Genomic DNA, 23,189 nt, shown 5'->3' with positions numbered 1-23,189 from the left:
CAGATGCAGCAGAACAGGACACTAATGCTATTACAGCTAAGTATATTCAGCAATAAATCAACTAGTACATGCTGAAAGGTTAGAGAACTTAAAAACCAGTGTCTGTCCCTGCAATGATATGATCTTATTTTAATGATCAAGAGGAAATTCTCAAGATCTTTCCCAATGCCAAAGGTTGAGCACTTTGACAATTCGGTTACAAAATTTATTGATCTCCCTCCTTTGTTCTTCACTGCCTGCCTACAGTGCCTTGGAACAGAAGGATGAGATAAAAGTGGATGACACCAGGAATTAGTGACATGTGAGGGCACAGCTCGGCAAGAAACTCCTTTTTGTGAAATAGAGAAAATACACTGACAGTAAGTTAGAAGGAGAAAAAGAACAAGTTAAACTTGAAAACTTACACTGACAAAGTCTTAGTCTGACAGTGGTAAAATGTTTTAAAGAAAGACACAAAAAGCTAGGTGAACTCTTTATTCATATATATACTGTATATATATATATATATATATATATATATATATATATAGAGTCGAGCTTTGAACTGCTCTCTTGTGTTTCAAGGCTCAGCCTCATTTACCTCGCAGGCTTTTTATTTACTCATAGTGTTTGTTGCTTTATCTCAGAAGTTCTTTCTCCGTTGGGAAATGTACATGAAAGCAACTATACACTAGCAGCCAAGAATCAGTGTTAAGTTTTGTCCACTGAAAAATTCACTTTGAATATTTGATATGTCTGCCTATGCCCACCCTCCCACGCAGAGTGCACTCAGTAAATCAGTAATGTCTGGACGAGGGGTTACATATCGAGGCTCGGTTGTTGTCACAAGCGAGAAAAGCAGCTGGTGGCTTTGTTGGATTTTGCAAGAAAATCTAACTAAAGTTTACTTAGTTGGGTGCTGTTTAGGCACTGACATTAAGAATCACAAATGATAGTGAACTAGTTTGCATTGAGGTATTATTGTGTGCTCCACTGAACTCTGGTTCAATAATTGACAGAGGAGCTGTTTCAAAGCAACAGTTGTTCCATTAGTTTCCAGTAAAGCCAGTGGTTACCAAGATCGATGATGCATGTGGGAATAATTCTCTGACACTATAGGGGCACGGTTTTTACTAAGACTTGGTTGCAGTACTTATGTTGTTGTGTGAGTGTATGTTGAATGTTTTTACAGCTTGTGATCTGTCTTTGTAGACGCTGTTGATATAGGCAGATATCCACTACTTCTATCATCCGTCCGTCCATCCATCCATCCATCCATCCATCCATCCATCCATCCATCCATCCATCCATCCATCCATCCATCCATCCATCCATCCATCCATCCATCCATCCATCCATCCATCCATCCATCACTATATTAGCCGCTTAACCTCACGAGGCCTGCGGGCGTGCATGTCAATCTGAATTTTGCAAATCACCCATGACCTATGTAATTTGATACAACATAAACTCTAGCAAGCTTCGATATGGAATGATCAACATGAGTGGATTCAGGTAACATTTTTACAAATTTTTCCCGTCTTGGAATGGTCACTGATATACTTGTAAAAACAGACTTAATTGGACTGCAAGTCTGAAAAAGCAAATACAAATCAGAGTCCTGGTTTTAACGCATACAGTTAATTAAATTTATGAATTTTTTTTTAGACTTCAAAACATTTCATCACCGTTTATTGAGGGAGGATTTTATTCTGTGAATGTCAACTGTTCCATGAGGGACATGGGCATACTTTTGGTGTTCAAATTATTATTGATGTTCAGATCGTTCTATTTTTTACTGTATGTGCCACAAATATCACCGTGTGGAGTGTATGCTAATATATGAATTTAATGTGACAGTGGCGCATTCTTAGAAAAGTGTGGCAGGGGCTGGTTCAAACTGCTGTAAGACTGCAGCACTTTGAAAGGAAGCAGGAGGAGTAGATTCCTTGTTTCCATGGAAACCATGGGGGCGTGCAAATAGGAAGCGGATGCTACAATGAAAGAGCTAAAGGTGAGCTCACCATTCAAATTATTTGACCACATATTCTACCCTAAATAAATGGGTTCATGTCCACATCTCATGCCTTTGTTGTAAATCCCAAGCCATTCTTGTTAGGCTCCATCTCAGCATGTGTTCCATATTTTCCACAGCCCAGCAGATTGTACATGAAATAAAGGCTACATGTGACGTTAAAAGACTGGCATGTCTGGTCTGTTTTGGGAGACCCCCCCCTTCCTTTCTCATTATTTTAGATTTCAAGACAAGGGTCTTTGATCTGTAAGACTAACCTCACATGAGTTAATAAGTGTGCATATGATGCATGTCTCAATTTACGTCATTTTTCAAATCTCCACAGACTTAGTGAACAAGAAATATTTTATAAACTGAGATATAAGTAATTGCAAAAATAAAATATTACATAACTATAAAAACCTTGCACTTTTATTGTTTCTTAGGTAAAGCTAGTGGTGTGACCAAGGCTGAATTAGTTCAAAAAGGGAAATAGATTGAGCTGATAAGCGATAACACATGGAATCTCATTATTACAGGATCAGAGAAAGCACTTGTCAGAGGGTGCACATTTAGCAGTCAAGGAGGGATTAAACATGATAAAGGACCACTCAATAACCTTCTCATTTACACCAGGCTGTTGTCTATCTTGCCCCTTTTCACACTTTCTTCCCCCACTGCAATGTGGTTCTCTCAAATCAACTGTTTATTATTGCATTTTGAGGAGTGCATTTCCATATCAGTAAAATGGAACCAAGCAGCCATGTCTTATTTAATGGACTTGTGAACTTGTGTTGGGTCCTGGGCTCGTAAGGCTCTAGCCTATGCCAGCTGACTTTGGACAGGAGATGGGATACACCCTGTACTGATTACTGGCCACTTACAGTAGGCTCCTTTAGTGGGAGGGGATCATTTTGAAAGTTGATCAACTTAGCATCACTCTGTTTCACTATACCACAAACCATTTATTACTAGAATAATTGCTGTGGAAAAAAAATACTTGACTCAACCACCAGATTGCACTTTGCTTAAAAACAAGTCAATAAAACAGATTCAGATATGCAAAACCATCGCTGCATTTTGATTTTTGACTAAACAAACATGGACAGACTAAAGTGTTGGCATGTATTTTAAAAGTTGAATTGCATGGATTCAAACATATCAACTGTCTCATAATTCATGTGTAATTCTGTGCTCTTTGCATGTTCTCGTCATGCTTGCGTGGGTTATATCTGGTAGTCAGTTTTTTTTCCCACATTCCAAAAAATTTTGCATTTGTATGCCCTGCGATTGCCTGGCAACCAGTTCAAGGTGTACCCCTCCTACCGCCCAAAGACTGCTGGGATAGGCTCCAGACACCTGCGAGCCTCATAGTTTGGAAGATGAATAAATGAACGAATTAAAATGAATTAAGTTTTTTGTTAGTTGTATCTTCTTGGTATAAAACAAAGATTCTGCAGTGTCTTACCACCTAACTATCCACAACAATGTCATCCACTAAAAGCGCAGCCATCCCCCTGGGGAAATCCAGGAGAAGAAAACACACATTTGGAACTTCTTGGTTGTCTGCTTTAATATCCGAGATGTCAGATTTTTATTTTAAGATGGGAGGTCCTCAGCCTTCAGAAACACTTCTGTAGGGAAAGCACTCTGAGCCTCGGTGTCCATCCATACTGCATGATCGTAACAAGTGACAGTGAGTTTTAGCAAAAATACACTGTGGATCATCCATCCATCCATCCATCCATCCATCCATCCATCCATCCATCCATCCATCCATCCATCCATCCATCCATCCATCCATCCATCCATCCATCCATCCATCCATCCACCCATCCATCCATCCATCCATCCATCCATCCATCCATCCATCCATCCATCCATCCATCCATCCATTTTCTATACTGTTTCTACTCAATGGGGTCATGTGTGAGCCGGAACCTATCCCAGATAACTCTGGTGAGAGGTAGGGTACATACGTACCTATGGACAATTTTAAGCCTTTTTTCGGAATGTAGTAGGAAGACAGCAGTGGGACAAAACCCATGAAAGAAAAGAGAGAACATGCAAACTATACACTCGAAGGAGGGCCGAGCTAAACTGCAAACCCCAAACTTTCGACATCATGACTACTATGCCACCGTACCACTACGTGGGCAACCCTCTTGAAGCTTTTAGCTCAAATATTCCACGTAATTGCGCATGGAGTATTTTAAAATCCATTGTCTATGTTTGGTTGAGGATTTGTGGCCACCGATTACACTCTTCTCAGTCCAGGTTAGACACAATGAGGTTGAAAAAATTGGAAACAATGCTGAAATCAAAAAGAACCTTGAGGCATATTCTAGAAAAGATGCACTGTGACACACTTTTGGGACTGTGCAGATTCTCCCTTAATTGTTTCAGTTACACATCTTAATGAAATGTAGGCGCTCTCGTTGGAACGACATTTAAATGAGGGTGTCCCCTGTTAAATCTAGCTCGCTCAAGATGCCGTACGAGGGACTAGTGCCTCTTGAAGAAGAAACATCACATTACGTACATGTTTTGATTTGATTAACTGCTTCGGTGCTTCACCGTGCTGGTGGCTTAGAATCTGTCTGGGGGCGCAGCTCACAACTGCAGTCATTGTAATGTTTGCAACGGGGAGCTCGATTTTGAATAATTTGTTCTAGTTTGACATATGCCGGTCGTGAAATCCATAAAAGTATTGCGCTCACATGTGCGGCAAGAAGTGTTACTAGGCAACACTTTAACAGCTCACCGGCTTTTAAAAAATGGAACAACTCCAAGTATGCCTTTGGTCTTGAGCACTGATTAAATTACCTTTATTGTATTTATGAAATACAGAGTGCAAATAGCCTATACCGTATTGGCCCGACTATATAAGACGACCCCGATTATAAGACAGCCCCCTCTTTTTCAAGACTCAAGTTTGAAAAAAGCCTTAGTCTAGACCCCAAATGTAAAACGACCCCCCCCTTTTTTCAGTTTTATTTCAATGGAAAAAAAACGTCTTATATTCGGGCCAATACGGTATATGCTCCTTCAAAGTAGCCCATGAGATGCATGTCACAGAGGACAATCAGTAAACAACTTCCAGGTTGATACGCAAGTCAGTCTATCATTTCAAGTTGGACATTTATTCCAAATGTATCTCTATGGTATTCACGTCTCAGGAAAATTTCATAATCCAGGACTTGCATTCCTCATCAGATTCCAATGGGTCACACTTCTTTGGTTGCCGCATGGGCCTTCACCGGTTATGCAGGTGGGTGTGTCAGAGGCCTTGACGGGAAAATTGCGCCTTGAAATTTGATAAGAAAGAAGTGTAATGCTACGTGGAGGCCAAACGGGTGCTTAGTATTCCTCGTGGCGCTTTACCATATACAGTAAAGTCAATCCAGTTTGTGCGGTCAGGCACGGTTGCTTGAGCGGTGGCCCATTTGAAGTCTTCCAAGCGCAAATGTTCCTCCTTAGCCCATTCCGCTCATGTAGGCTGAAGTGAACTTTTGGTGGCGGTGCATCGGCGACAGCCAATCAGTGGCAACCAGTCAGTGATGAGAACATACTGTCACGTGCATGCTCATCAAGTAGACACAGCCAAATAAAGTAAACAAAGAAAACATGCCTACATATGTGGTGAAATAAAAACTATATGAGACAACAATATCATTGGGCTCCGTGGGATGGAGGGGTTGTTGTGATTGACCTGAATTGTTGAACTGTCGACCAAGATAGCAGCCAATGCAACCCCCATCGGTCAGCAGACTGACAGACATTTTTTTTCTTTCCTGTCAGAGATGTGCCCCTCCCTTTGTCTGCCTCAAAGAAACCCGCAGTGAAGTCACCTCTGAGTACAAACACACGGGAGACAAGCAATGAGTCATAATATTTCACATTCAGTCTGAACGTAGCATAATTGATACAAGAGCACGCAGGGGAATATGCCCACTACTGCTGATTCCTTTGATAATAAAATGTCAAAGTGGTGTCTATTGCACATACAAAAATATTATTTGATCAATCCAACATTCCTATACAGCTCATCTTCTTTAAGGGCTCAGGGAAAATGAAATCAATAACAGCTGATTTAATGTGTGAACTCACCAGTCAATCAGAGCAGTGGCACAATCAGAAAATAAAAATAAAAATAATAATAATAAATAATTAGTAGATGTAAAAAGTAAAGATGAGGTGAGTTGAGAATTAATATTTGAATATTTCTGGCTCTGTAACTAATAGAAACAACAGAAATATTAGACATAGCCCAGGTCATCCACATCAGTATTTCCCAGCATTTATTGAGCCAAAGCACCCATTTGACATTACAAAAATCCCCCCCAAAAAATGTCACAAAGTGTACGAATGCTAAAATAGTGATCTCATTTCAATTTACTCAACAAATGTACTTACGCAATATGAAATCTGGGCATGTTTAATTGAACACAACATATGACTCATTCTTGTAAGGTCACCGTAAAAATGGAAACAAGTTTATGGTACCATTTGCTAGCTAATTGAAGAGTCATTTAATTTGTTCTGTTTGTCACTTTACATTGCTGGCATTGATAGGTTAACAATGTATTTGCACCTCATAAATAACATTCCCACCAATTACAGGTTTGTGAACACTCCTGATTTCTCACGCCTGACTGGAAATCACAGATTCGCAATGTGGCCGGTCAGTGTATATTTAAAAAAGCTAGTCACTGCTTTGTAATTATGGTAAAATAATTACTTTTACATTGACAGTCTCAGACTTAGCATATGCATGTCCATGAAATAAAAGTGTCCTTTATACTGTATATTACTCGGCTCATTGGTATTGATTAACAGCCTTTTCACTCTAGGTAATTTTCTTCTCGGAGGCAGTAAAACCTTGAAACAGCTTATTTGATAAAGGCTATGCCACAAACCTGTCAATGCTGCAATGGCTCGGTCTCTAAATAAGGTCAGTAATCGAACAGACTCATGCAATGCCCCTGTATTTCATGATAGCATATCCTCCAAGGTTAACCATGTCTCAAATCACTTCTATATTTTTTTTCTTTTGACATTTGTCAAGTAAGTAGTTCAAATAAAATAATGCACATTGGCCTGTGTAGCCTGCACTGACTACTGCACCATGGCTCAAAACAGGCACTTTGAGAGGTCAGGACAAATGTGATTTTGTTAGTTGGCCTTAGTGTCTTGAAATTTGTCTTTGATACAAATGAAGTGTTTGTGCTACTTTTTATTGACTTTATTTCATTTACTTTTTACTTACAAATGGCAGACTTTGTCTGAAAACTATTTTAAAATTGATGGGAGTAGAATGGATAGTCCGAGCTCATTAAGACAATTTACTCAACACATTTGTCTGTTAGGCTTGCTGTGTTTTTGATACAAAAACAGTGACTATGAGTCATCTAACAGACTTGTGCATTTAAATGAGCATTGCCAAACACCTGCAGCTTTGTAAAATGGGAAGACAGTTTAATTCCTTTGCTCATTTGGTTTTGTAGATGTGGGAAAAAAAAAGATAAAAAGTAAAAATACATACTTAGGTCAGAATCCCCCCCCCCCCCTTTAAATTGGTTTGTTTCCAAACAGGGATTTGTCTCAGCCTTGCCCAAATTAAGGTCAAAGTAAAATTATTCATTTTTAGCCAAGTAGGGACCAGAGTTATTAAAGCAAGATGGCTTTGTAATTCATGTTTTTTTTTTTTAATTAACTCACTACTGCTGGGCTCTTCAACATTTGTGTTGATGAACTGTGCTTAACAAATATATTAAACCACCATCCCCTATTTATCTCAGAGATCATAAAATAGTGAAGCCACTTCATATTGTCTGAGTTTATCTTAATTAGGAAAAACACAAAATTCAATTTGTTGATACAGCTGTATAGGGACAGGGTTTAATAAAACGAGATAATCTACAGCCTTTGTTTCCAAATAAATTGCAAATCACTTCTCGTTGGTCTGTTGAATTCGAAAGGATCTCAGCTTCAAATAAAGACATTTAATAATTAGCTTCAGATTTTTCATGTGTCTGTGTCAAGATGAAATTGGCACAATAATACTTTGTTCCTTTGATAATAGCCCCAAGCCTGTACAATCACATTATTTCCCCTCTTATATCAAAGGGGTATTGTTAAAAGACAGCGTCACACATTTTTCTTACCTCGCCAAACCTTGGTTGCTTTTGATAAGATACTGCAACATGCTGAACTAACCTATGGGAGTCACTCTGTTTTGCACAAAAAGAAGGATTTTGGCCTTGGAGAAATGTCGTATAGCATCTTTAAAAAGGCACATTCAAAGATCCTGTGGTCATACCAAATGTCACACGGAGGGGTTGCTGGGGCTAAAAATAGACGGGGTTGAGCTGCCAGTTTAAAAAAACAGACAAACATCGGGTTTTCTCTGTCAAATGTGGGCTTGTCAGTAGATGATAGTAAATGATAGTGATATATATGCCCCACAATACTTGGATGGTACGGTGACACTAAATAATGCTATAAGGATGCATATTATATCAATTTTCTTGACTGTTTGCCCTGTTCAGGTTCACACAAATGTGTCTTTTTACCCAATGGAAGTCCGAAAAGTAAACTGACACAAGGTGCTGAAAAGAATTATAGTAGCTGTACATCGATAAGGAGACATGGCCTATAAATGTATATGTAAATGTATACAAAAACATGTATATCGAAGTATGTTCATATTTTATGACATATTCATGCTTACAATAATTTTATTTAGTTGTTTTTACAATAGAGATTTGATTTTGTGCTCTGTGCCATAAAAGTTGTCAAAATTACTACATCCTAGATTTAGTTTTTTAATCAACTTTGCTACCGGACTAGAAAATACAGTTTGTTGCTGTACACAATGTTAATTCAAGAAAAAAACTGATTATGCAAAACGTTAGTTCGTGAAATTGTCATATGTTATAATAACCCTTTGCTTCAGGCCCCTGGGACTAACCAGCAGGGGCGAAAATGATCCACAAAATTAGAAAATGCCTCAAATGAAGTCCCTGATTTGCAAAACTGCCCTACAACGAATACAAATGTTCCCACCCTTAGAATTCTCCTGAGGGATTTACTGTAAATTCTTGATTTGTATGGTGGTATGTCTACACACCACCAGGTGCTTCCCCAATGTATATAAAATACCATCAGCCATTCCTCCATTGCACACACAGATGCAAAGATGCATTTCTGGCCCCTTTATATGATAGAAAAGCATAAAAGTGATTGATGACACTCCTATTGTTTCATTTAATTATTCAGGAAGCCTTTGACATCTTAAAATGTGAGGAGAATATTTACGACTAAGTACACATCATCTACTTAAATCAAAACCTGTAATGAAATGTTCAAAATTAATTCAACATTCATAGAGCATAGAGTTTGGACATTGAGGAACCTTTTGCTGTGTTGATCACAAACATACTGGCTCATGTTTGTTTTCCCACAAAGATCCATTTATTCTTCACAAATGTCCTGAAAATTACAGTTCATTGAAAATACACATAAAGGTCAGAGAACACAGATACATGTAGCTAGGAATTACTACTCAGTGCATGGCACATTCTCAGGGAGACGACCCATTGTGAGTCTTTGGCTCGTTGCCTCTGGAGTGGTAAAGGCAGAAAGAGTGCAGAAAGATTAAATGTTGAACAGTTGGCCAGCCAACTTGAGCCTTAATATTCCAAAATGTAGAGGAGTAAATTAACCTGCTACTATGCGTGACAAACAATAGTCTAAGTTTGGTAGTAGTTATAGAAGTATAGTATTTTTTTTTTCTGTATAAAGCCCGGAATGCACTGTACAATTTTGACCACCTCTGATGGGAAAATGAAATAAGGCAACAAAAACTGGACTGCGACCAACATCAAGCAGTGTCCCAAATTGAGGGAAAATCATTTCACAGTTTTTCTGACGCCACGATCGCAGATAGAAAACCAAAGAAAAGAAACACACCATGAAATGACATAAATATCATTGTCACAGCCATTATCATTAGCAGAAACTGCATATGAAAACTCGGATTAATAATGTGACTCACTTTGAGCAACGTTTGTAAGATTGGCCACACTTTCCTATTTGTTCTTTTAGTCACAACAAAAACACCACTATGTGAGCGCAACATTTTGCATCGGTCACAACAACAACCTGTGGTGGACCCATACTAATGATGCAAAGACACTGCGTTAAGACCCTGAAAATTGTAGCCTAGATTCAAAGTATGTTCCATCACATAATGTGAATATTCTGAAAATGAGTGACTGATGACTGCAAAAAAGTGTTCAGTGTAGAACAGGCATCAGTAAATTCATATACTCATCACACTATACAGTGTCCAGACCTTACCAATGCAAAGGGATTTTTCTATAAAGATCACACATTAGTAAGCAGGTACCCTCACTAAGAATAAAAGTCTGATAAGTAAACATCATATGAACAATCATGAAACAAGTTGCCAGTGCCATTGCTACCTTCAAAATAAAACTGTATAATGCATGCCATGTTGTTGTGTTGACATTTCCAGTGTCTTAGCTTTTGCAAGCAATGCTGATATTGTGTGTGTGTGTGCGCGCGTGTGTGTGTGTTTCTGTAAAAGTACGTCAGATGTGTGTGCTCTTTGAAATATCATTGAAGGAATGCAAGAGTTTTGTATTTTTCATGATACGCTGTCCGCTCAGTTGTATTTTTGAGGCTTTATCTTTCTGCTGCTGCTGCTTTGCCCTTCGTCCTCGCTGTCGTCCGGGCGCTTTCCAGTGCTTTCCGAGCTCCCGGGCTGCCCTTGGCTTCTTTGCTGTGAGGTTCAAAAGATAAACATGAATAATAAACGAGACAGCCACGGTCATATTTCATTGCAGCCATACAGTAGTCTATAATTTGACTGATATGTATGGGCAATGCTCATTAATACCACAGAATGTCAAGAAACGATGCACCGAATAGACAACCAAGGCTCTATTAAAAAGACTGATCAATTTTTCATATTTATCAGAAGCCTTACACTCATTACTGTCCATTCATGCACCCTGTGCAGCTATACGGAGGAACACTAATGTACCCTACATTACTCTCACACGTTCGCTTATATACTCAGTAGCGAACTAGCCTTACGAGCTTGAGAAAGCCAAACGTGATGTTAGATGAGATGAATTTTCTTGTTTATGGCTGAGGCCCATCAACATCACAATTCATCTGTTTTTCTGTCTTTTATTCCAGACAAAGGGTGAATGAGGAATGCATAATGCATACCATTAGCCACCATGTGGGATGAAAACTCCATTCTTTGAGGAACAGCTCTGACAGTCACAGGAGTCGAGCACAGTGTAGTTTGCGCATTAAGAAGGATCATTGTAATGTATCCTATCAAATTGAGCTCTCATTGGTAGTCTGAATATTTTAGTTAATTTTTCGACATTTTGGCGGCATATCATTTGGCGTGACAGAACATACGGAAACTAGAAAGCATTTCTCTCAGTAAAGCACCTGCCGTATGACACTTTTGGGAATGCCTTTATACTCGTGGCTGCAAATAATTTATTTACACACCACTCACCTTAGCAAAGTGTGACTTAAAGCAAAATACACAAGAAGAGCTCTGTCAAACACTATCACACAAGGGACCGAATTCAAAACACACTGTTGGGGGCTGAACATAAAACAAAACGAACTGAGCTTGTTTCAAAATAAATCAACTTAACCATAGAATTACTTCAACCAAGTTGATCTGCTAATTTTAGACAAATCCTAGACATAAACACGCCCAAGAGCTACCTGACTGCAAATCACTACTAATCAAACAAAATTCTTGCTGGTGTGATTCAGCGCAGATTGAATCAAGGATTTACTGTTGAAAACAAAATTGTGTCTAAAAGGATACGCTTTACGGAAAAAAGGTCAGATTTTTACAGATGTACGACAAAATGGACCTTATGCTTATTTCAGGATTTATTGCGGAAAGGTCAGTTGGAATAACGTTTTCTGCTGTTAATATATTACAAGCTACCGGGATGCTATCTATCTGAAAAATAACCTCTGCCGGTAAATGTGTGATAACCCGGGATTGTGTAACAAGTAAATTCAATGTTTGTGCTAGGATGTTTCAAGGTTGAAATGGCAGCAATAGGTTTTTACTGATCAAAGATGAAATAGGAAATAGCTCCTTCAGCCAACACTTTGGTGTACCGCTTTATTGTCACGATGTCGCCTTATACTCAATGTGGTAGTGCTGTGTGTAAAGCAACAATAGAACTGACTATGAATCAATGATACAATCTAATGTATGGCATTGATAATCAATCTGAATAAGTCACTGAATATTTTCTGGTATGTTCCTCCTAAGATATTGGCGCATTTTTGTGAAAATGGAATGTGTCTAAAAGTGAAATGCATCCATTTGAAATGCATGACAAGTTCTCAGTTTGACATGATTGTATTGAATTCAAATGGGATGTGTTGTTATAGTGCACCATCTGCCAGCTCCAGGCAGGTGTGACTCAATTCAGTAATATGATGCTCCAGATTGTTATGCTTTAGCGTAGAAGCCAGGATTATATCTTGTACTTTATTTTTCTATGCAGTATCTTGAACTTTCACCTTCTCTTTAGTTTTTTTTTCCATTCAATCTCTCATACCCATTTCAGATGGAACACATATTTGATTGTGTCAAAATAAATGCTTAGTTAAGACAATCAAAATGCTATTGTCTTAGTTTTTCTTCTTCTCATTAATCCATTTTTTTGTACTGCTTGTCCAGTTCAGCCGCAGCTGACCCTGGACTGGGTGCTAGTAAACATCAATTTACTGTCACATTCACACCTAAGAATAATTCAGAATCTTTAGTTAAGAAACATCTTGGGAATGTGAGTACCTGGAGTAAACTACAAAAGCGGGGAGAACATGCAAACTAGACACAAAAAGATTTCTCCAGATCATCAAAGCTATTTCAATATCCCAAAAAGGTAATTAACCCAAGTAACTATCCAATGTGATTCATAAATGAGATTATTATTTGTTAAGGGAATCCTTTCATTGTTTACCAAGTGTGAAATCTTAACCTTAACCTTAGCCCTAAAAGTACAGGCTTTGTTTTGAGTGTTTTGGCCTCAGTCTCACCTGATGTGGTTCTGGTTGTTGTTTTGCTTCTGGAGCTAATTCCGTTGTCTGATTCTGGGAGCAGTCACTCCCAATCTATTGGAGGAGAAAGGAAACATCTGAAAGTACATAATATGAACTTGGGTAACAAGCTTATTAAATATATTCCATGTTAATGGAAACTATCATGAACCTGAATGGTACATTTATTTTTTTTATTTATTTATCTCTCATTAACTATTTATCTCTCATTAATGTATTTAGGTAGCAGTCATACAAACTTGCCGTTAAAATCAGAAGCACATCACTTTATCTGTAATTCATAATTTGCGGTATTGATTGTGGATGGGTGGAGAAAAGATAGCATTTTTGAGCTCTACATGTGTGGTGAAAAAAAAATCAGATTCTCTTTTTATCGCCAAAGCAAATCATGTGTATCGTTGTTTCTCTTCTCCCCGGGTGAGCTATACCAATAAACGGTTGGGCTTGGCACCGGAACTGGCACTATAACCAACAACATCATTAAACTGTCTACTGACCAGCCACATTATGACTGCTTGCACAATATAATTGTAGCCAATAAAATAGCCTTATCAAATATTCTGTACACCACTGCAACCTACAACCTACAACCACAACAATAAACACACGATTCAAAGTCTTACATATTGTTATCTGCCTTATCACTTTGCAAAATATCTCGCTGAGTGACTTGATTTTTTTTGTATGTAAAGGCACAATATTTGATAGAACCTCCGTATTGGATCTTTTTTTGTGTGTGCATGTGATCCAAACGTGGTCTGTGTCTGAAAGCACATTTGGGCTGATTTAATAATATTAGTTCCAGAAATATCTACAAATCACAGTAGCCTAAAAAGAGCATCATATATTTAATGCTGAAAGTTGTCAATGTGAAGTCAGATACTATAGTTTTTTTTTAAATTTCCAAAGAGAAGCAGAAACGTAATGAAACAAAATCATTGATGAGCGATCAGCCCTAGCAAACTTCTCTGCATGTCAAAAGGCTTTTACAAGAACTGGCCAATGTCGAAATTTCAACATTTGTTCCATGAAGTTGTATTTATTTATTTCCAAAAGTCAATTGTCTTGATTTTGAATCGTTTCACTATTACATCCAGGTTGATGCGAGATTTATTTATTTTTTGTCCAATCAGATTGCAGTATTTCCATGTCAATCTAACCTGTCCAATGCCTTCAGAATCAGTAGTGCTGGCTGATCCAACTTAAACAACTTGTTTTTCTAACCCTAACCCTTGCCTTTGTCTTTTATCTATGTCACAATTTTTCTCCCAAACTGCAGGAGTTTGACGCCCATGTCAGCATTACATAATGGTACACTGATGAAACTTGAAATTTGCACAATTTTACAAACAATCTCCTTGAGATACTTTTTACAATTGCTATTTTCCACTTTGACATTTTACCATCGTCTCCTGGCATCAATGTCTTTCAATGTTTACCTGTGGTACTCCTTCCATGTGACTTTTCCAAGAACCCTTTTGGTTTTCACAAAACATAAGAGGGCATAGGCTCCTTCAAAGCAATTGTCACAGTTGCCTGAATCTTAGAGATGTTTGCAAGTGGGAGTGAGGCAGCAAATTAAGCAAAATTTGAATAGCAAATATCAATTATTGACTATATCTTCTCACTTGCAATAACTGCTTTCAAATTCATTTTCAATTTAGCACAGCACTCAGCTGCAGATTTTGTTCAAATGAAGCCTTCCAGCAGAACTATTTGGAAACCAGAACAGTGGAGCTGACAGTGACGAGCTTTTATGCTGTAAGTGTCAATTTTTAAATTATACCCTAATGGAATTATTCCTTCCATCCATTATCGCTAAAAGCTTATTCTGTGCAGGGTCATACGAAGCTAGAGCCAGCAGACGCTGGACCACAGGTTGAGTCACACGGGGTAGATTACCACTGACCTTGAATTACTTTGGCTAAATTGAACAGTCTTTGATTTTAAAACTATTTTTTTCTCCAAAAAAACACAGTACAGTGTTTATATTCACACCACTAACCATCACTAATCACACGGGGTAGATTACCACTGACCTTGAATTAGTTTGGCTAAATTGATCAGTCTTTGATGTTACAAATATTTTTTTCCAAAAAGAAACAGTAGTGTTTATATTCACACCACTAACCATCGCACATTATTGATAATCACACATATAGGTACTTATGTGACAATTATGTGAATGAAAAAAAAAAAATCTTTATTTCGTCATTCCACAAGCTTTTTGGATAATGACAGTAATAAAGACAAACTATGTTTTTAAATTCTGGTGAGGGATTTGAATGGATGCAAGTGGATTCAGGCCCTTGGGTTGCATTGTGGTTTAATTACTGTTAAGGCTCACCTCCTCCATCTGGCACTTTTTAACTCCACCAATTTCTCTCCTCATTACGCTGATGTTCATGGGTGTTTTGCTGGTTATGACGACTCTCTGAACTTTAGAGATATCCTATTAGGGAATAAAAAAAAAACTGTAAAAAAACAAACATTTTAGCCTGGGGTTAAAAATAAAATGTCGAAATGGCTCGTTACTTGCAGAATGGGATCTGAGCAACCTGAAAAGTAAACATGTCTGACTCAGAATGGATTCATTATTCGCTCTTTTAACAATTTCTGAAATCTGAATAATCAAATGCATTCCTAAAGCAGAACAGCAGTGATGAACAAGAAGAACAATATGGTGTATGCCAGGGTTGTCCAGCTTGGATCCGCAAAGGCCGTTGTGTTGATTTCTGTTATTGTAACCCACAAGCATTGAATGCAAAAATAAGAACACTACTGCATACAAGTTGAAATAAAATTAATGCTGTTTTGTGTTTTTATCCTTACTGTAATACGGAACCTAATCAGACGACATTAAGTGTGTAATTCTTTTGAAACCAAATGTTAGGGGGAAGAGCATTTAGAAAGAGAGATACTCTATGTCCATAGCAAAAGGGAAAGAAGCTTCAGCATTAAGAAACCTATTGTAGCCTACTGCTCAGGGCTGTTATAGTACAGCAGTTCCTTTCACTGGACCTCAATGTCTCCTGAGAGTAGGAAGCAAAACATTTTTTAAGATAGATACAAATGAATTTAAAGTCACTGTAAAACTTTTCTTCTTACTTTTTTGGGGGGCTGCTGAGTCAAGAAGACTTTTAGGAGAGACAGGGAGTTGGGGGGGATAAGCATTTCATGCATTATTTCGTACATCTTGACAGCCGCCATCAGAATCAATTCATAGTAAAATAGCAATAGGAGAAGGAATAGATTTAAAATGCTGCTTTTACTCATGCGTTAGAATGATAAAGAATAATCCTTGTACATCATGAGAAAATACAGAGATTACTTCTGTAAAGTGAGTGTATGTTTGTATGTCTACTAATTTACAAAACAACTTATGTTGCACAATTTACAGTTTTGTACATATCTATACGAGCACACTTGCGTTACTTGGCCATGAAGGATCACTTGAGCATTAAAAATGAAATCTGCTTTATTGACGTTAAATGATGGTTATCGGTACATTTGTTTTGAAACTCCCATATATAAGCGTAAATTTTATTTCTGGGCTGATGGTGGTAAAGAATTGAGGACTTGGGAAGGAGGGGCCAGAGAATGTGGGGCTGCAGCCAGACTATCTTGGAGAAAGAAGCAATCAAATGACTGATTTCTTCTCCTAACACAGTGTTTCAAATCCTAAGACATGATCTTCCATTATTTAAATGAAAATTGCATGCTATTGGGCCACAAGCCGTGGCTCTCTCCCCAAGACCCTTAAATATGAAGCAACTTCCACTGCAATCTTGCTGATCTCCGCTTCCTCAAACTAATGAATCTTTCAGCAGTGAGTGGAGCTTTGTGAATGGAGGAGAGGCCAAGTCCACAGGAGCCCCTACTATGGCATCTATGAGAACTTAAGCCTCATTATATTAACTCAAATAATAACCCCAGATTGGTGTCACTGAGCATGAATAAACTACCCTGCACTTATCCTCCTTGGATGTGAAATGCTGGAGTGTGCTTATAAAACATAAAGATCATCTGGAGGAAAATTGGCTTTCTCTTTGCAAAGGAAGATTTTCTTTTCAAACAGATGATCAAAAACGGCAATTCCTACAGCTAACCGCCTAAAAGTTTTCCCTCCTGGATGTTCAACTGATTCTTCTGGTGTGCTTGAGATACGCCTCCTTTTATTTTTCAATATTTATAGAACAGCATTTCTGCCAAGTTTGATCAGAGTGTTCTATTGTTCCCAAACATAGTTATGGAGCATTGTTCCCAATGCGCAGTGAGTGCAATTGTGTGGTGTTCCGAACACATAATTTTAGAACAATTTGGCAGGGATTTCAACGAGATCTGGCACACCTCCATATAAGCAGACAGGGTGGACAGATGGAGCACCCCAGTAATCTTTACAGCAAGGGCTGAGTCAGATTTATCAGACAGCCAGTCAAAGAGTACAGCGCTTAAAGGAGATAATGGAGATAATAGAGCGAGAATCTTTACCTGCAAGTGGAGTGCAGCTATTTTTAACACAAACCAAGAAACCATAAAAGGTGGCCAAAAAATACACTTGTATGGTATCATTCTGTTTTAATTGTTTGAATGTTATCGCAACAGCGACCGTCTCAAACTGTTGTTTTTCACAATTTCACGGACACTGGAAGAGACGTTGAAACTAAGTCAAGATAAAGGACAGAATCGGAAAAAACTCGTAGCATGTCAAATCTCCGAGGCACCCATTGAAGGGACGCCGAGCAAATTGTCACTGCTTTGATGGGAGAAAAGCCTCTTAAACACAGAATTGCTCACCGGAATCATGGAAGATAAAGAAAGCATAGCAGAGCTGTGTACAACCAAATGATTTCAAAGTGCCTGCCGTGACTGCTTTTCAGAAATCACAAATTGCACAATCTCTGATTGGACTTGACTCAAGTGTTTGGTATCTTGAAAATACACGAAAAATATGGTGTGATGTATGTGTTGTGGCGCAATACAGATGCACATTATGTATTTCTATATTTATGGAACTAATAGAATGTGGAATTTGAGAAATCGTTATGGATAGTGACATTTAGACATCTAATCAGTCCAACCAAAAGGGGCACAACTGTTTCATTTCTTTCAATTGTTTCGTTATTTGGCTGCATGTCAAGGAAGCAGCCCCTGTCCATTCTCGACAGCGTTTGGCTGACTCGAACGGGACGAGGATGAAATATTGGTGGAAACTAAAAGATGGAACCTCGGGGGCTAGAGGACAATGCCCGCCTCTGGTAATTTGTTCACTCGTACGAGTGGGCAATTATGAATCAAATTATAATTAAAGTACTCTGATGAGATAATGTGATCATTGGAACTGTTTGTTTCCACGGTACCTGTTAGCGCGAGTCCTCTTTGAAAGTTACAGACCGAATGGGGGGGGGGGTTGGTTGGGGAGATGCTAGTTGACGCATCTTATTCCCCTTGTTAATTTCTTATTAGGAAGCGATGCAGTTGGTAGATTGACACTAAAAATGTCAAGCTTTTACAGTTGTTTAACTTTTTTCCTCAAAAAGTAGGACCACCAATTTCCAGGGCCAGCAATAAATTTTGATCTTTGTTACATCTTTGCGCATTTTGGCATTCTTCATGACACACACTGTTAGTTCAAGGACGGCTGAGAATCACTCTTCAGTATCGCTGCAATACAATATTATTGGGCCAAATTTGATAACAAAAGTGGTTCTTTTTAATAAGCATTAAATCAGATGGCACTGAGTGAAATACTGAATTACCTTGGCATGGGGTTGTTGAAAAGTGACTCTGGAGCTGTTTATGAGTGATGAGTATCTGTACAAATGGGAGGAAGAGGTGGGAAATCTGTGGCTGCTGCTGGGCTGGTTGTGCAGGACAGCTGAGAAGCAGATGTGAACAGTGTCCTTTAGCGCCTTCAGCTGAGACTCCTGTTCCCAAAAGAGATTACACACAGGATAATTTTTCAATTCCTCCATCTCTTTTGCCATGCATACATTTAATTGATTTTATGAGATGCAAAGTTCTAAACAAATGGTGCCCACCCAAGACATGCATGCCAAGGCAGTCTGCACGATGTGAGCAGTAGCCATAACTGGCCCTAACATAAACAAAATTGAAAAATAAATCAGATACAAGCTAGCTGCAAGCTGAGTGCTGACCCATAACAACGTCCAATGATGCAGTTTCATGAATGTTGGTCTGTGGTCTGCCAGTCGACCGTAATTGACTGGTTAGGCACTCCTTTCTAAAGTGCTTAATAAATACCGAAATAAATAAAACAACAAATGTTTCAAGAGCTCCTATTATATTAACATTTAGCATATAGGAGTTGCAGACTTTTATTCCCTCCATGTTGCACACATGCTGTGTGATGCTTCTTGTAGGTCAAAGACAAAAGCAAGATTGAGGTCTCCAATGACCAACACGAGGATGCCGGAATCAGAGATGTTGCAGACTGCGATGATGAAATTATAATCTTGTGATTACATCATGTATGACATTATACTTGTGTTGGCTACAAACTGAGTTGGAATATATTTGTCCATTGGCGAATAAAGCAAATGCATAAAGAATGATTCAAATCTGTCCTATTTAATTCTATTTGTCGCCTCACTTAACTACTATATCGCCGGGTCTTCATATCTCCTCCAGATTGATTGCTGCATCTGTTTTTGTTGACAAAATATTTGTTCTATCTGATTCTTTGTTGCAGGCCAGCCTGCACCTCAGACTAAACAATGTATCAAAGCAGAGGGCAGGTACACAGACTGCCGTTGTATAATCTTGCAAGGCTTATGTTTTGTCTTAGACTGTTTTGGCCAGTTCTCCTTTAGTACAGTGGATCCCCGGGTATTCCAGGGCCATAGTGACTGGGCTGGCAAGCAAATAGCACAGCAAAAATAACAACCAAAAATATTTTTACAAAAATTTAAATAACCTAGAAAAATGGAGGTTACAACAAATAAAAATATAAAATATAAAATAAAATGAGAAGTCAGATAATAGATGAATCGACAGGTGCCGAAGCGTAGGCATGTGGGTGTCCACTGTATATTCCTCGGAGTCCTTCCGGATTCCTTACCAAGGTTATTTGACCTGAAGTCAAATAGTGTAATTCTAGAAACTTGATAAAAAATTTCTGACACCTGATGACCTTTTTTTTTTTTACTGATGTTTGTTCAGATATGTTCTTCAGGCTGTCCTAAAGTAACAACTGTAAAATCAAGGACAGATTTCAAGGAGCTTCAAAATAAAAAAGGCATACTAAAGAAGCCCTACTAAAGCCTGAAAATGACTCACCTTGTCAAGAGCAGTCTTCTCTAATTCTTCCTTGGCTATGGTTAACTTGTGTTCCAAATCCATTAACTGTTGCCCCTAAAAAAATACATACATTTTGAATCACAGCAACATTTCCAGCATCTTTTTCCCCGTAGCCCTATCACATCCAAGTCCAATTCCTGAAAGTGTAGAAATGTAGTTGGCATTCATTGACCTTATAAATACACACGCATTCGCTCGCTCGCACGCACGCACACACGCAGATTCAACCCTCATCATCCATCAACAACACCTTTGGGTTTGTCTATATACACAAAAAGGCATTTTGTCTGTCCGAGAGTTACAATATTCCATTCCACATTTTAGCGCTGTTTTATATATTGGTTTATATATTTCATATTGTAAATAAAACACAAGACCCATAATTACTATCATCGTTCAAGTATAATCTCTGACCTGAATAACAAAGAAGAGTGCATTTATATCACACAAAAAGCCCATCAACAGAAGAACCAAATTAATCCATTCGTAATAGCTTGACAATTGCGATGGAACAAATTGTGATAATTTGCATGCAGACTGCGTAAAACTAAAACTGACCTTGGTGGTCTGCTTTCAATCATTATCTTTTACTATGAATCTTTTACTGGCCTTTTGAAATGAAACTCTTTGCGCTTCAAAGGTCAGCTAAGCCATCAAAAACGAGGCGCAATGTATTGGTATAATTTTGAATAGTATTATTGTACCCGCATCGATATTGAGTCGCACAGTATTGAAACATCCAATAAAGTATTTGCAAAATTTACCTCATTACAATGCAGGTATCAGAGGACAAGTTTATAGTTTTAATGAGGTCAGCTCTAATAAAATGTTTGTTATTGAGTTCAAAGATGGCACCTTTGAGTTACTAGCCTGGAACAAAAGCTCCGCTATAATTTTTCACCATATTTTGTTTGCTTCCACCTTTTTGTCATTGAATGTTTAAGTCGTGTTGACTGTTTTTTTTTTTTTTTTGGGCATTTTTGGCCATGACATTCATTTAAGGAGAATATTTCTGCTTGATTTTTGTGCCATTTTGGCAGCACATACTGCATTCTCAGTTTCTCTATTGAGAGAAAGGTTGCCACGATTCAACCGTTGCCAATTTATGGGCACAGGACTCTTGATTTTGCGCCTAAATGGGCTCCATTTTTTGCAACACTATGTTGTTTAGCGGCAATGTCGCTGCTGTTGGACTGTCTGCCACGGTACAGCTGGCTGGCTGGCTGGATGGATCGCTGGAGGAGCTGAATTTGAGGAGTGAAGTGAAATTTATTTTTGAACATAAGATCGACCAAACACAAAATCCTTTTCTTTTCACATTTTCACATAATTTCATGGCACATAAATTATCATGTTCAGGAGGAGCGAGACGCCTCATCAACATGGGCCCGGAGGAGATGTGGAGGGGAGTTAGAGTTAAAGTAAAGTGAAGCCTGATGAGGATCTAATTAGAAGTGGAGAAATGAACCATTTCTGAATGCGTGTATTTTATACACCAACAAATGTTACAGTTGCTTGTTTACTTTCAAACTTAGCTTAAAGCAGACTTGAGAGATGCCATGGGTGCTGTGATCATGACCGAATGGTGAAAGGAGTCTTTGAATCGTTCTTCTTTCATCTATAATCCAAGATGGCGGCGCCCCTGTTGGCCGCGGCCGCTACGGGTCTCAGCATTCGACGAGGATATTCACAAAATATGTCGCCTAGGACACTACAAACAACTCAAAGTTTAGTTTATCCATCCAGTAGATTAGCGTATGATCGCCAGCGCCTGCTGGAGGTACGGTCATCGAGTGTTTTCGGACACGTAGCCACAACTACCCTAGTCTGTTTGCGTAGCCTCGGAGTGCTCAGGGCGCTAGCCCCAGGAGCTCACGACGCAGCGGGCTCGCCGGGCAGCACACGCCGGAGGAGGAGTAAGCGTAGGCGGTGTGACCGGCGGCGAAAGCGCGGCTGTCGAGGTGGGCTAACGGCTAAGCTGAGAGCTAACCCCTACAAACCGCCGCTTCCATCCATCTTCCTCTCCAACGTCCGCTCGCTGGATAATAAAATGGACCATCTAAAACTGGAACTCTCTTCAAAGAGGGAAGTTAGAAACTGCTGCGCTCTCATCCTGACGGAGACATGGCTGAACTCATCAATGCCGGACAACGCCGTTAGCCTGGAGGGGCTCGCTACATTCCGCGCCGACAGAAACAGCGAGCTAAGCGGTAAATCCCGAGGAGGTGGGCTGTGTGTCTACATCAACAACAACTGGTGCAAAAATGCTAGATCTGTCGCCAGCTTCTGCTCTTCGGACATCGAGCTTTTGACTGTGAACTGCAGACCCTTCTACCTGCCCAGGGAGTTTACTGTTGTTAGCATCACGGCTGTGTACGTGCCTCCTAGCGCTAACACTAAAGAGGCCATGAGGGTTCTCTACCGGACAATTAGTGAGCTGCAATCCACGCACACAGAGGGGGTTTTCATCATTGCTGGGGACTTCAACCAGGCTAGCATGAAGACTATTCTCCCTCATTTTTACCAACACGTGGATTTTCCAACTCGGGGAGAGAACACTCTGGACTTGGTTTACACCAATATAAAGGATGCATTCAGAGCAGCCCCCCGCCCCCACCTCGGCTCTTCAGACCACCTATCTGTTATGCTAACCCCTGCATACAGGCCCCTGCTGATCAGAGCAAAACCCACAGTGAAGCAGGTGAGGGTGTGGTCTGAGGGGGCCATG

At 39.1% G+C, this 23,189-nt stretch overlaps 1 protein-coding gene across 3 annotated transcripts in view; it reads right to left on the bottom strand.

Moving 5' to 3' along the window:
- Nucleotides 1–9,446: 9,446 nt before the first annotated feature.
- The window catches only part of luzp2 (leucine zipper protein 2), a 98,381-nt gene continuing 84,638 nt past the window's right edge, over nt 9,447–23,189 (bottom strand). The window contains exons 8-12 of one of the 3 annotated variants that reach the window (XM_037248428.1): nt 20,441–20,515; nt 18,901–19,068; nt 15,489–15,593; nt 13,121–13,195; nt 9,447–10,802 (exon numbers count right to left, since the gene is read on the bottom strand). In XM_037248428.1, the coding sequence (XP_037104323.1) occupies nt 10,686–10,802; nt 13,121–13,195; nt 15,489–15,593; nt 18,901–19,068; nt 20,441–20,515 (540 nt within the window). In that variant the 3' untranslated portion in view covers nt 9,447–10,685. Of the gene's footprint in view, nt 10,803–13,120; nt 13,219–15,488; nt 15,594–18,900; nt 19,069–20,440; nt 20,516–23,189 lie in introns of all 3 variants that reach the window. The other 2 variants (XM_037248430.1, XM_037248429.1) reach the window with 2 other exon arrangements.

Source organism: Syngnathus acus, chromosome 3, assembly GCF_901709675.1.
Source record: "Syngnathus acus chromosome 3, fSynAcu1.2, whole genome shotgun sequence".
Taxonomy (NCBI): domain Eukaryota; kingdom Metazoa; phylum Chordata; class Actinopteri; order Syngnathiformes; family Syngnathidae; genus Syngnathus; species Syngnathus acus.
Note: the sequence above shows the minus strand (reverse complement) of the source record. Positions and strands in the feature narration are given on the sequence as shown.